This window comes from Vanacampus margaritifer, chromosome 16, assembly GCF_051991255.1.
Source record: "Vanacampus margaritifer isolate UIUO_Vmar chromosome 16, RoL_Vmar_1.0, whole genome shotgun sequence".
Taxonomy (NCBI): Eukaryota; Metazoa; Chordata; class Actinopteri; order Syngnathiformes; family Syngnathidae; genus Vanacampus; species Vanacampus margaritifer.
This window is the reverse complement of record NC_135447.1, coordinates 17,208,526-17,219,393: the sequence shown is the minus strand read 5'-3', so window position 1 is coordinate 17,219,393 and position 10,868 is coordinate 17,208,526. Positions and strand designations below refer to the sequence as shown.

At 38.3% G+C, this 10,868-nt stretch overlaps 1 protein-coding gene across 2 annotated transcripts in view; it reads left to right on the top strand.

Annotated features, from left to right (window-relative positions):
- Positions 1-880: 880 nt before the first annotated feature.
- cfap58 (cilia and flagella associated protein 58) overlaps positions 881-10,868 on the top strand; it is a 28,034-nt gene continuing 18,046 nt past the window's right edge. For both annotated transcript variants that reach the window (XM_077546805.1, XM_077546804.1), the window contains exons 1-9: positions 881-997; positions 1,229-1,495; positions 3,432-3,580; positions 3,685-3,835; positions 3,965-4,159; positions 4,957-5,094; positions 5,370-5,529; positions 5,826-5,908; positions 6,017-6,208. In XM_077546805.1, coding sequence (XP_077402931.1) covers positions 1,241-1,495; positions 3,432-3,580; positions 3,685-3,835; positions 3,965-4,159; positions 4,957-5,094; positions 5,370-5,529; positions 5,826-5,908; positions 6,017-6,208 — 1,323 coding nt within the window. In that variant the 5' untranslated portion in view covers positions 881-997; positions 1,229-1,240. The remainder of the gene's footprint in view (positions 998-1,228; positions 1,496-3,431; positions 3,581-3,684; positions 3,836-3,964; positions 4,160-4,956; positions 5,095-5,369; positions 5,530-5,825; positions 5,909-6,016; positions 6,209-10,868) is intronic.

Sequence of the window (10,868 nt, the reverse complement as noted above, 5' to 3'; positions counted from 1 at the left end):
AAAACGTTTTCATATACAAATGTAACAATCTATTCGGTCTGTTCACTGGCTGTGCGAAATTGTTGCAAATTCTTTCTTTTTATATCTTTTTTTCTTTTTCAGACACATATTTCATGGATATTATTTATAATTTCTGTTCATCTCAATAACTGGGAAAAAAACTCAAATTAGTTGTTTTATTTGTATTTTCAACTGTCTTGGTATGCTTGTACTGTAGTTGTAAATTCATAATGGTGTATATTACATCAGTTTTTATTTATTAAAAATGTTTCAATTTTCCAAGAAATGTCTGCTTTTCCACACATCCAAAACACAACATAATTTACATCTCCTTATTCGAAATGGCAACACAACAAACTAACTGTTCTTAAATTAACCCAAACTTCCTGCCAACAATGATAGATAGATAGATAGATAGATAGATAGATAGATAGATAGATAGATAGATAGGTGAATTTAAGGCCAACTATCTCGTTACGTCATGTCTCTTATCCATGGTCACGTGTATAAGGAGCACGTATCATATCGTACATTATATTTGATGTTAACGGACATGTAGACTTACGTCAAGCCACACACTTTATATAGAGATTTTTTCAATACAATTCCATTAGTCTTCCGTTCCCAAAATAATTATGCATACGCGTTCTAATCGCACCGCAGGCTGTTTTGTTACTACCCCAGTCATCCCCCAACCCCCCAACTATTCCATTTTCGTCCATGAATTGACACTGGATTATTAATGTTGCTGAGCTGTTGATTTTATGACCCACCAAGGTAACCACGTTACAGCTTGTCGGATTTCGCTGAACACGACGGGTAGAAGAGTTACGTCAGTCATTAGATAAAGTGTGACGTCAGACTCACTTCCTGGTTACCAGCCAAGCCAACTTTCTCTCGCGAGATTGCTCGTTGTCTGGCAACCAACATCAACTGGAACCAACAACAGCCTTCCAAATACACTACGTTATTTTCGCTATTTGAATCATAAATTGCGGTAAGTTTTGTGGAGTTTTAAAGAGTTTAATTACAAAATGGTACTTGTTTATAATTACCGTAAGAGCCACATTTTAAAACAAACAATACTACAATTTAAAATATTATTTTAATGTGTCAAATTGAATACGGACATTCAAAATATCGGAATATGTTAGTTAAACTGTAATCTATTTTTACTTTAAGAAATGTACTGAAAAGCCAGTTGTAAGTGTTGATTTGTTATTTACAGGAGTCGAAAAACATGGCTGAATCATTGGAGGAGTTCCAGATGGTCCTCAGTGAGCTCACTGAGGACCAAGAGGAGCCAAACATGGCCAAGATCCGTGAAGAATATGAGAAACTCCTCAATGCGCTGACTAAGTCCTACAACAATGAGAAAAGGCTCATGAGCAAATGCAAGGAACTTAGTGCAGAGATGGCATCAGCCTCAACCAAAGCTGACGCTTCCCGCAAGGTTTCTCAAGATGATGAGGCAGCAATGACTTCACTAAAGACGGTATAGATTACACAGGAGTTCAATGGCTCAATATGCATTATATGCGTGTGTGTGTGTGTGTGTGTGTGCGCGCGTGCGTGCGTGTGTGTACGCTCAAATAAGAATTGTAGAACCAATTTAAGATTAATCAGCGAATTGTTGACCAATTTAATAAAACTGCTTCAAGTAATAACACACAATTGAATTAAATCAATCCAAAGTGAATATATTAACTTAAATTAATTATGAGGTAATTAATTAATTATTATGAGTTCATTAAACTTGGATTAATTAAATTCAATCGTGTAATACGACTTGAACTTTATTAAGTTGGTCAACAATTCTACGTTTAATTTTAAATTGGATCAACAATTCTCTTTTGTGTGTGTGTGTGCGTATGTATGTATATATATATATATACTGCTGCTCAAAAGTTTGTGAACCATGACAAGGGTTAGACTTTCTGTATAAAATATTTAAATAACCTTATTAAATGTTTAATCATACCCAAATCTACAATGCTGACATTGAAATTAATGGACTTGAACAAAAAGAATGATAATATTGTCATTCATTATCAAGCAAAAGTTGTTGATTTAAGAAAAACTCAGATTTCTTGGGTGCAAAAGTATGTGAACCTCTCACTTAATCGGACATTGCACCTCCTTTTGCAATGATAACTTAATCCAAATACTTTCTTTAGTGACTTATCAGTCTTTCACATCTACTTTGGGGGAATTTTTGCCACTCTTCCTTGCAAAATGCAGCCAATTGAGAGAGGTTGGATGGGCATCTAGCATAAACTGCCCGCTTCAGGTCCCGCCACAGTGTTTTGAAATAATTTAAGTCAGGATTTTAACCGGGCACATCCGGAACATGAATCTTGTAGTTCTTCAGACATTCCTTGGTTGTATTGCTGGAATGCTTTGGATTATTGTCGTGTCGCATGATCCATCGTCTACCAGACTGAAACTTCACAAAGGACGGCTTGAGGTTATGTTCCAGGATTTCACAATATTCCTCTGAATTCACAATTCCCTATACTATGTGGAGTTGTCCAGGTCCTGAGGATGAAAAGCCAGCCCAGAATTGAACATTCTCACCCCCATGCTTCACTCTAGGGTGAAGGTTCTTTTGCTGGTATGCAGTGTTGACTTTACACCAAACATGACTTCCAAGCCTTCCATGAAAGCCTTGTCGATTGACTTTTCTTCTGATTGTTGAAGCATGCACATGTGTCCCAGATGCAGCAAAAGAGGTCTGCAAATCCCTTGATGTGATGCACAGGTTGGCTTTCACTTGAATTATCATTTGTCTTGTGGGTCTTGCTGATATTTTAGAAGGTTGTCCACTTCTAGGCAGGATTGTAGTAATTTTCAGTGTTTTCTAGTTGCAGATGATCTGCTTCACAGTGGAATGATGAAGCTAATTTTTTTTAGATGACTTTATAGCTTTTCCCAGACAGATGTGCTGTCACTACCCACATTCTGAGGTCCCCTGAGATTTCACTTCCTCTCAGCATGACTGACCTGTATGGGTTTACCTGGGTAAGACTAAAGTGACGTGGTTTTGTCTCTTTTTCAGTCAGTGATGCACAATTTCTTTGCTTAAACCTCTTTTATTTTATTGGTCCATTTCAGTGGTTAGTTTAGCTACCAATTTGTCCTACCTGATCCTACTTCACTGCTTGTTTTAAGCAATGCAGCTCAGGGTTCACTCACTTTTGCACCTACACGAATTAACCAAAAACTCTTCTTAATTAAGTTTTGACTACACAATTGATTTAAAAAAGAAAAAAAAGAAAATGCATTGAATTGATAAACTACACCTGTTATATAAAGTCCAAATTGCTGAAGAGGTTCACAAACTTTATATCTATCTCTCTCTCTCTCTCTCTCTCTCTCTATATATATATATATATATATCCCCAAAATAAAATGTTTATTCATTAACACAGGAATTAGATAAAGCTTGGAAAATGGTTGATACTGCCTACAATAAAGAGCAAGCCAATTTGGAGACGATCAAGAATTTACAAGAGGAGGTTGCCACCCTAACGCAGGCAGCAGAACAAGCAAGCTTGGCCTCTGCTAACCAAGATCAAAGGTGAGTCCAGCCTCCAATCTGTAATAATTGTAGATGCTATTTGTGTGTTTAGTGTGTTTATTATGTAATTATGTAAGTAGCTGAGTCTCAAAATGTGTTTTCAGTGATTTACTGAAAATGATTGAAGAATTGACAAATGAGCGTGATCGCCTGCTGACAACAGTTGAGAGTCTCAGAGAACAGCTGAACATCGCCACTGCAAGCAAACAGAAGGCAGAGACTCAAAGGGAGGATGCCTTGAACAATATTTCTCAGGTTTGTGGTGCAAAAATATAAATGGCGTCTACTAAACAGTGCAGCTTTATAACCGTTTTCTGGCAATATGGACAATATTGAATGGGCTGAATTAAACCCAGTTTGTTGTTGCTCTTTCTTTATTTGTAGCTTCAACATGAGATTCAGCTACAACAGAATGATATTTCCCGTGAGCAGAGGATAAAAGAAAAACTAGAAAAAGAGTTGATTGAGATGACCGTTGATCTGGAAACAAAAGTTCGAGAGATCCAAACTCTAAAAAAGGATTTCCAAGCCTCTAAAGATGAGCAACTGAGATTAGCGCAGCAACTGAAGTCATTAAAGGTAATCATCATAGATTCCATGATAAAAACACATGATTATCATGAGTGTGGACCTTCTAGGTTGATATAGAGCAAGTCCACAGGTCTTCTCTTTGTATGTACTTGTCATGTCCTCCTCATGCACATGTTGGTTAGTTTTTATCTTTCGTAAATTTATAGATGTGGCAGTTCTCTTGCCAACATGCTGACGTTGTCGCTGGGTCCTACAAAGTTGCCGCTCACTTATCTTCTGGGAAGGATTAAATGCTCATAACAAATGCTGTGTGACAAATAGAATAACATGGAAGCTACCTCAGAAGAACCATAAACTAGCCAAGCTTATTAATAGACTCTCCCTAACTTTATTTTTACGTGACTTCATTAGTCAGATGTGAGAGGTGACCAATGTTCACAACCAGAGGTGGCAAATCCAGGTCCAAAAAGTAAAAGCCCTGCCACCGTTTGGCTTTAGCCCCAGGTGCTAGCTAGCTAGCTCCCTAGCTAGCTCCTATGGTGCTTGTTTACCTTTTAGTGAGCTAGCTAGCTAACATCAGGGGCTAAAGCCAAGCTGAGGCAGGATTTTTACTGGACCTGGATTTGCCACCTTTGTTCACAAAATACCTAAGACTATATTTATCCCATATATATTTATTCATATTCATCCCATTCACATCATTCAAACAGTACTTAAAAAAGAGTAGGACATTACTTGTATTAGTTTTGTGATGGTTGTGTTTCATGATGGCTGAAATAACAACCACAATTTCAGTGTCTTGATTTTATGACAGCATAAATCAATGCAGTTTTCTTTTCCAACAGAGTGGCTTTGATAAAATCACCAAGGATCTGGAGCTGTTGCAAAATAAAACCAACAAGCTGCAGCGTGACCGGGATCAACTCATAGCGCTCAAAGAAAACCATTTTTGGCAGAATCAGAAGAATTTAAACGAGATTAAGGTGCCTTTGTATGCATAGAATACATGAATCTCACAAATATACATATTATCTTCAAAGTAGTTGATGCCTATGAGTAAGCGAATTAGAATATATAGAATTCAGATGATCCCACTCAAACAGAATGAGCCTGATTCCTAACAAGGGGGTTTTAACTAAAATAGCAATAAATGTCTTACTAACTGCACAAAATGATGTTTGAATGTTTATTTTTTTAGTCAATACTAGTCAATAATAGTTAACTCATTATGGCTGCCAATGCCTAATTGTCCTGTCAGATGAAAGAAGACACGGTGAATCAGATGCGCCATGAGATTACCAAAGAAAGAAAGCTGAAAGAAGCCGTTCAAAAGAAGTTCCGTTTTGTGGAGGAGCAGAAAGCTGATGTGGAAGTACAAAGAGGGATTCTAAGAACTCGGATTGCTGGTCTAGAAAAAGGTACGTCAGCTTCTCTTGTGTATCTTTACACACACAGTTTTTGAGATTGAGATATGTTGTGATGATGGTGTTCCCTGTGGCCCTTTGCATTGAGCTAAAATGAAAACAAACACATGCTGCACAAGGCAAAATAAATATTAAACGTTATATTTAGTACATACTGTGAGCCGCAAAAAAAAAAAGAAAAAGAAAAAAAAAGAATGGTGGGCCGCAAATTGCCCATGGGCTGAGGTATGGGCACCCCTGGTCTGTTTGATCAAATGAAAACTCTGCCTATCCAACTTGGCCTTCTGCAGAGTTTGAAGCTACAAAAAAGCAAATTGAAGTTGACAGAAAAGTAATTTCTGACCTGACCAGAGAACGAGACATCTTGACTAAGGTATTTTACTTTTCTTTCTTTAAAAAAAAAAATCTTTTTCTCAGCCTTTTAAACCACGTTTACGGTTGATCATGTCATTTTACATGTTTTGATGATCCCAATCACAAGAGTCTAGCCAAAGCTACAGAATCAGTGGAAATCGAGCAATGCCTTGTGATGGAGCTTGAAACCGACAAAAAAGTGCTCGAACAAGAGATTACTGCCAATTGCCAGGAGGCACAGAAGCAGCGCAAATTCATCCAGGAGCTGGAAAAAGAACGTGACCGCTACATCAATGAAAACAACAACCTTTTGCAAAAGGTAGGATATATTATGTATGACAACAGTTCAAGGTAAGAGGCTTCATCTTAGAACAGGATAAGTGGTGGAAAATGAATGATTTCACTTTTGAAAAGAGGCAGCTTACCAAAAATGGATGTACTCGGTTGTACATTTTCACATTCAGTGAAATTAACAAAAATACTAGCTCTAATTTCTGATTTCTTTTATTACATGTTTATTATGCTAAAATGTTTCAGATTATCACACCATTTCAGAGGTGGCAAATCCAAGTCCAGAAAGTAAAAACTGAAGGAAGAGGGATTCTTACCATTTGCGTGTTCATGCCGTTGATTAATAAAACATACAATGAGATCAGTGAATTCAGGCATTTTCTTGTAGATTTATTCACGAATTCGTGGACAGGAGAATATGAGCCTACTCGCTCCCATATTGTCTCTCAACTGTGTCGTTTTCCCGCTCCGCTTGTGGGTAATATTCTTTGTCCTACCAAAGTTCCTCCCATAGTCACATGACGTCATACAGTTGGCCAACCATGCCCCTCCTCTCTTTGTCCCATGATGGAAAAATACAGGTAGTCAGCCTTTCAGAGCCGCAGGCAGACTTAGTGGAGCCTTAGTATAAACAAAGGGTCTAATTAACACATTCGCTTTCCCCCATCTCATGCTCATAGGAATGTAATGTGAAAAGAGAAGAGAAGATCACTCCCTGACAACATTTGAATTGTCACACAAAACTATACTGAGTAAATCAAAGCAATTTTGTCCAATTCTAAATAGTTATAACTAAATCAAAACAGTTATAATTAAATTTAAACAGAATATTTCCTTCAATTCCCCCATTTGGGCTTGAAAAAGCCCAACACACAAGATAAACATTAAAAAACACTTCAGAGAGAAAGTCCAGCGCGGACCTTCATTGTCGCAAATGACTGTCGCAACATTAAGCAATGTTTGTGTGGGGAGTTTAGAAATAAGAATAGCAGGAGAGGGGGTAGTTTATCAGTCATATGGCATTAAAAACAATTTGATTCATTAAAAAAAATTTCAGTGGAAGGGGCATAATAAATGTGAGGCTTAACACGATGTGTTGTGGTTATGTTCAACAAAAAGTGTCGCGATGCAGCAGCAGATGTGTCCGTGCCTCGAAGCCATCTCGTGATGAAGGTCTTTGTTGAATGATCAGCTTTGTTTTAGAACCCTGGTCAACTGCCAGAGATCTAAAGATTGGACACCGGGATTATCTTCCCAGAATGTGACTCATTTGTGGAATAGTGCCTTGGAAAAGCACTTGACATCAATCTCCTCAAACAGCATCCTCCTCGAACAGACAGCCGGGGCATCTGGGTCAGCAGCTTGTTTTCCCCCGGTTGGGGGTCAGGTGATGTGATTGATGAGCCTGGGAAGGACCCGACGGGCCGTTGTGGACCATTTGTGGGTGATGTGGAGTGATGTCTTCCTCCCTTTACGAGCAGTAAACCAGATAGACCTCTCCTTCACCAATGTGTATGCAAAACATTTTCATTTAGTCACTTATAACATACATATTCTCCATTCTTTACTTTGGAAAGAGCACCTGGTAGTTTTTTGTTAGTTGGGAGTTAGTAAATGTTAATTGTTTAAGTTGTAGGACTCGGAACGTGCTCTTGGACCCGGAAAAAGTTCTGTTTGTTGTGACATTCAAACAGAATCCCTTTAATGACATTTGCACATTCATTAATACAACAATGGAAATCTTGTAGCCAATTAAAAAAATTATGAGGCCAATTGTTTAATATTTCTATTTTTTTCTTTACTCTGTCTTTGGGATTAGGGATAATATACTAAATCAAATGTGTTTTAATCCCAATGCCTTTTCTATATCTTATAAAGTTTTGTTTTTGAAATGGGTTATATTGTCTGATCCAATATTCCTAGGAAACCCTTATGATGATATTTACTGTTGTAGATTTAGCATGACTGTGCTTCCAGTCATAACCAGCAAATGTCTGTACTTTTGACGCTGGTTTTTATTATATCAGTGTAAACCATATAAATAAACAACATCATCACTCAGAGCCATCACGGCCGGCCGGAACGTGAACACTCTGAGGAGAGATTGTTTTCTGAAATGGAACATATTTACCTTAATTCTGCCATAAGTGTCGTCTTTGCCGAAACTTACTTGTCCTTTTCCTGTCAAAGCCCGACCACCGCCTGTGAATTCATTCATTCTCACACCAGACTGTGGAATTATCACATTCAGACTCACTTATACAGTAGTTCGACATTTATTTAATTCAACATGAACTGTTTGTGTGCATACCTTCCTTTGTGACGATACACACAAACAAACCAGTCACTTCCCCCATCTGATAAAGATCAACTAGATCTTTTCAGACACGTAAAGAAAGCTGTAGCAGTGAACAGATGCTGCTTCAAAGAGGAAAAAAAAACAGACACCTTGTGGCCTGTAGATAAGAAGTACCAGATTGGGGCAATTTAGCCAACACCAAGAACCACAGGAGGGCAGATCCGGCTGAGCTAGCTACAGAAAGTCATAAAAGCCTTTGAGGCAGGCGTTTGTGATGCAATTCAGAGCCTAGTCAAGATAACACAAAGTGAGGGAAAAAAAAAACGCAAGCAGATGTAAATTAAGATACTGCAGCGGAGGACTTTTAGGGTCAGGAAGAGAAGAGAAATAGAGTTAAGACAGCCTCATTAACCTATTGCAGGTTACAAATCACTAAAACTTTCAAATATCTGCCACCTCAACTAGTAAAAGATCAGAGGTAAAACAAGACAAAATTCCTACTTTAAACAAACCAAAAAGTATTCTTAAAATGCTAATTAACCCCACCTCTTCTACAGAGTAGTGGGGCTTGTAAAACACAGCAGGGAACATTGCAAAGAGCAACAGTGCTGTGAGCTTAATCAAAAATTAACCAGCAAATTCGCCTTAGGTGATCCACATCTATGGGTCCCAATCCAGAAGCTGGAATTTAAAAAGAAAAATGGGCAAAATTTAGAAGACCAAATCCAACAAGCATCAAATAAGGAAAATAGAGTAATTAAGATTGAAATAAATTTTACCAAATATCCTATCACATATGTCGTTTTCAATTTCCGAAACTGCGTTGCTATAGATCACATCTCCCGTTCTGACACAGTACAGAGTGCAAATGTACACAATCAGACCAAAATACGACTTGAGGGGCAAAACTCAGATGACCAGAGAGCTTTGAGTCAACAACTGGAGTCAATATCCATTCCTGTCCAGCAGATGGCAGCAGCTGCGCAGGGCAAAGTTCAAAGCGGGCCTGGGCTTTCACTGGAGATCCCAGGAAGAGTTCATCAAGGCAGTAGGATGAGAGTTCGAGATGTCTGCTCAAAAGATAGACTGGACATTATGCTCAACCCAAAACAACGCATAAGAGTCATTGAACAGTCACTGGGCGTGCATATACACGGTGTGCCATCCTAGATACTTTCTGTGGCCACTTTAGCCCCTTGAAAGTAGCCTTCGTGCAGCTTGCCGCCTACTCTTTACACCAAGCAGAGCAGGAGAACGCTGTCCGCAATCGGGGCCCAATAGCCAGTGCTAATCCAGCACGTTGTTGAGTCACCCAAGAAAAACACATTTTGGCCAATGATTGAACCTGCTTGACACATTATACACTCATAATAGACAGAGGGAGATGAGATCGTAGCAAGAGAGCACTATCTGCTTTTTGTATTTCATTTTTTTATTTTTATTTTATTTATTTTGTAGTTTTTTAAATTTGTTCACTACACTATAGCAAGTAATATTACTATATTTACGCATATGTCTACCATAGACTTCTTCTTCATTACATGTTACCTCAAATTATGCTTAAAATGTGACAACTACCAGTCAGCGCCCACATGGGGGTCCAAAATCTCAGGACTGCCCTTCAAAATGGCCGACACCAAATCCTGGAATGAAGCTCAGAGAGAGAGAACAAATGTTAAATCATTTTTACGCCTACGACTGAGTTATCAGAGGCAGAGGGAAAAATTAAAATTCTTTATCAAAAAAAAAACAATTATTACTCCACATTCAACTATAAAAAGCAGACCTAATCATATGAAATAATATGGCTAGTGGCCTGTAGATAACATCTAGATCTCCATATCCGTCCGCTCATCCAACTGGCACCAACAGATTAGCATCAGAAGAACCCTGCTACGCACACACACAAAGGATTACAACCAGGTGTTGCTTGACACAAAAGATTACAAGTCTCCTTCTTAAAACAACAGCTCACTCACCCCCCCCCCCCCCTTTAATCCCACAGGCCTGTTTTGAAACAAGAGTAGGGGGAAGGGTTTAAAATTTCTCACAGACAAAAGAGTAATTCTCCCCACAACAAAATATGTAGAACGAGTTCTACAACATTCCAATCTCACACCCTTTATATTTGGGGACAAAGGAATGAGAGAGAGGAGGAAAAAAAAACTTTTCACCCTTTTTTTCATTGAAACCTGTTTCTACCACTTTTCCTATGCAAACGCCATTACCACACCTATTTTATCTCACACCCACTTATGGAGACAACGAAAAATACTTGTCTCCAACAAACTCCCTCCCCCTCTCTATTCTTCTCCATTTTGATAACAAAGAACATCAGAACACCATCAATAGACATCCTCAAAAACACAAAAACTGGCCTTTTACTTCA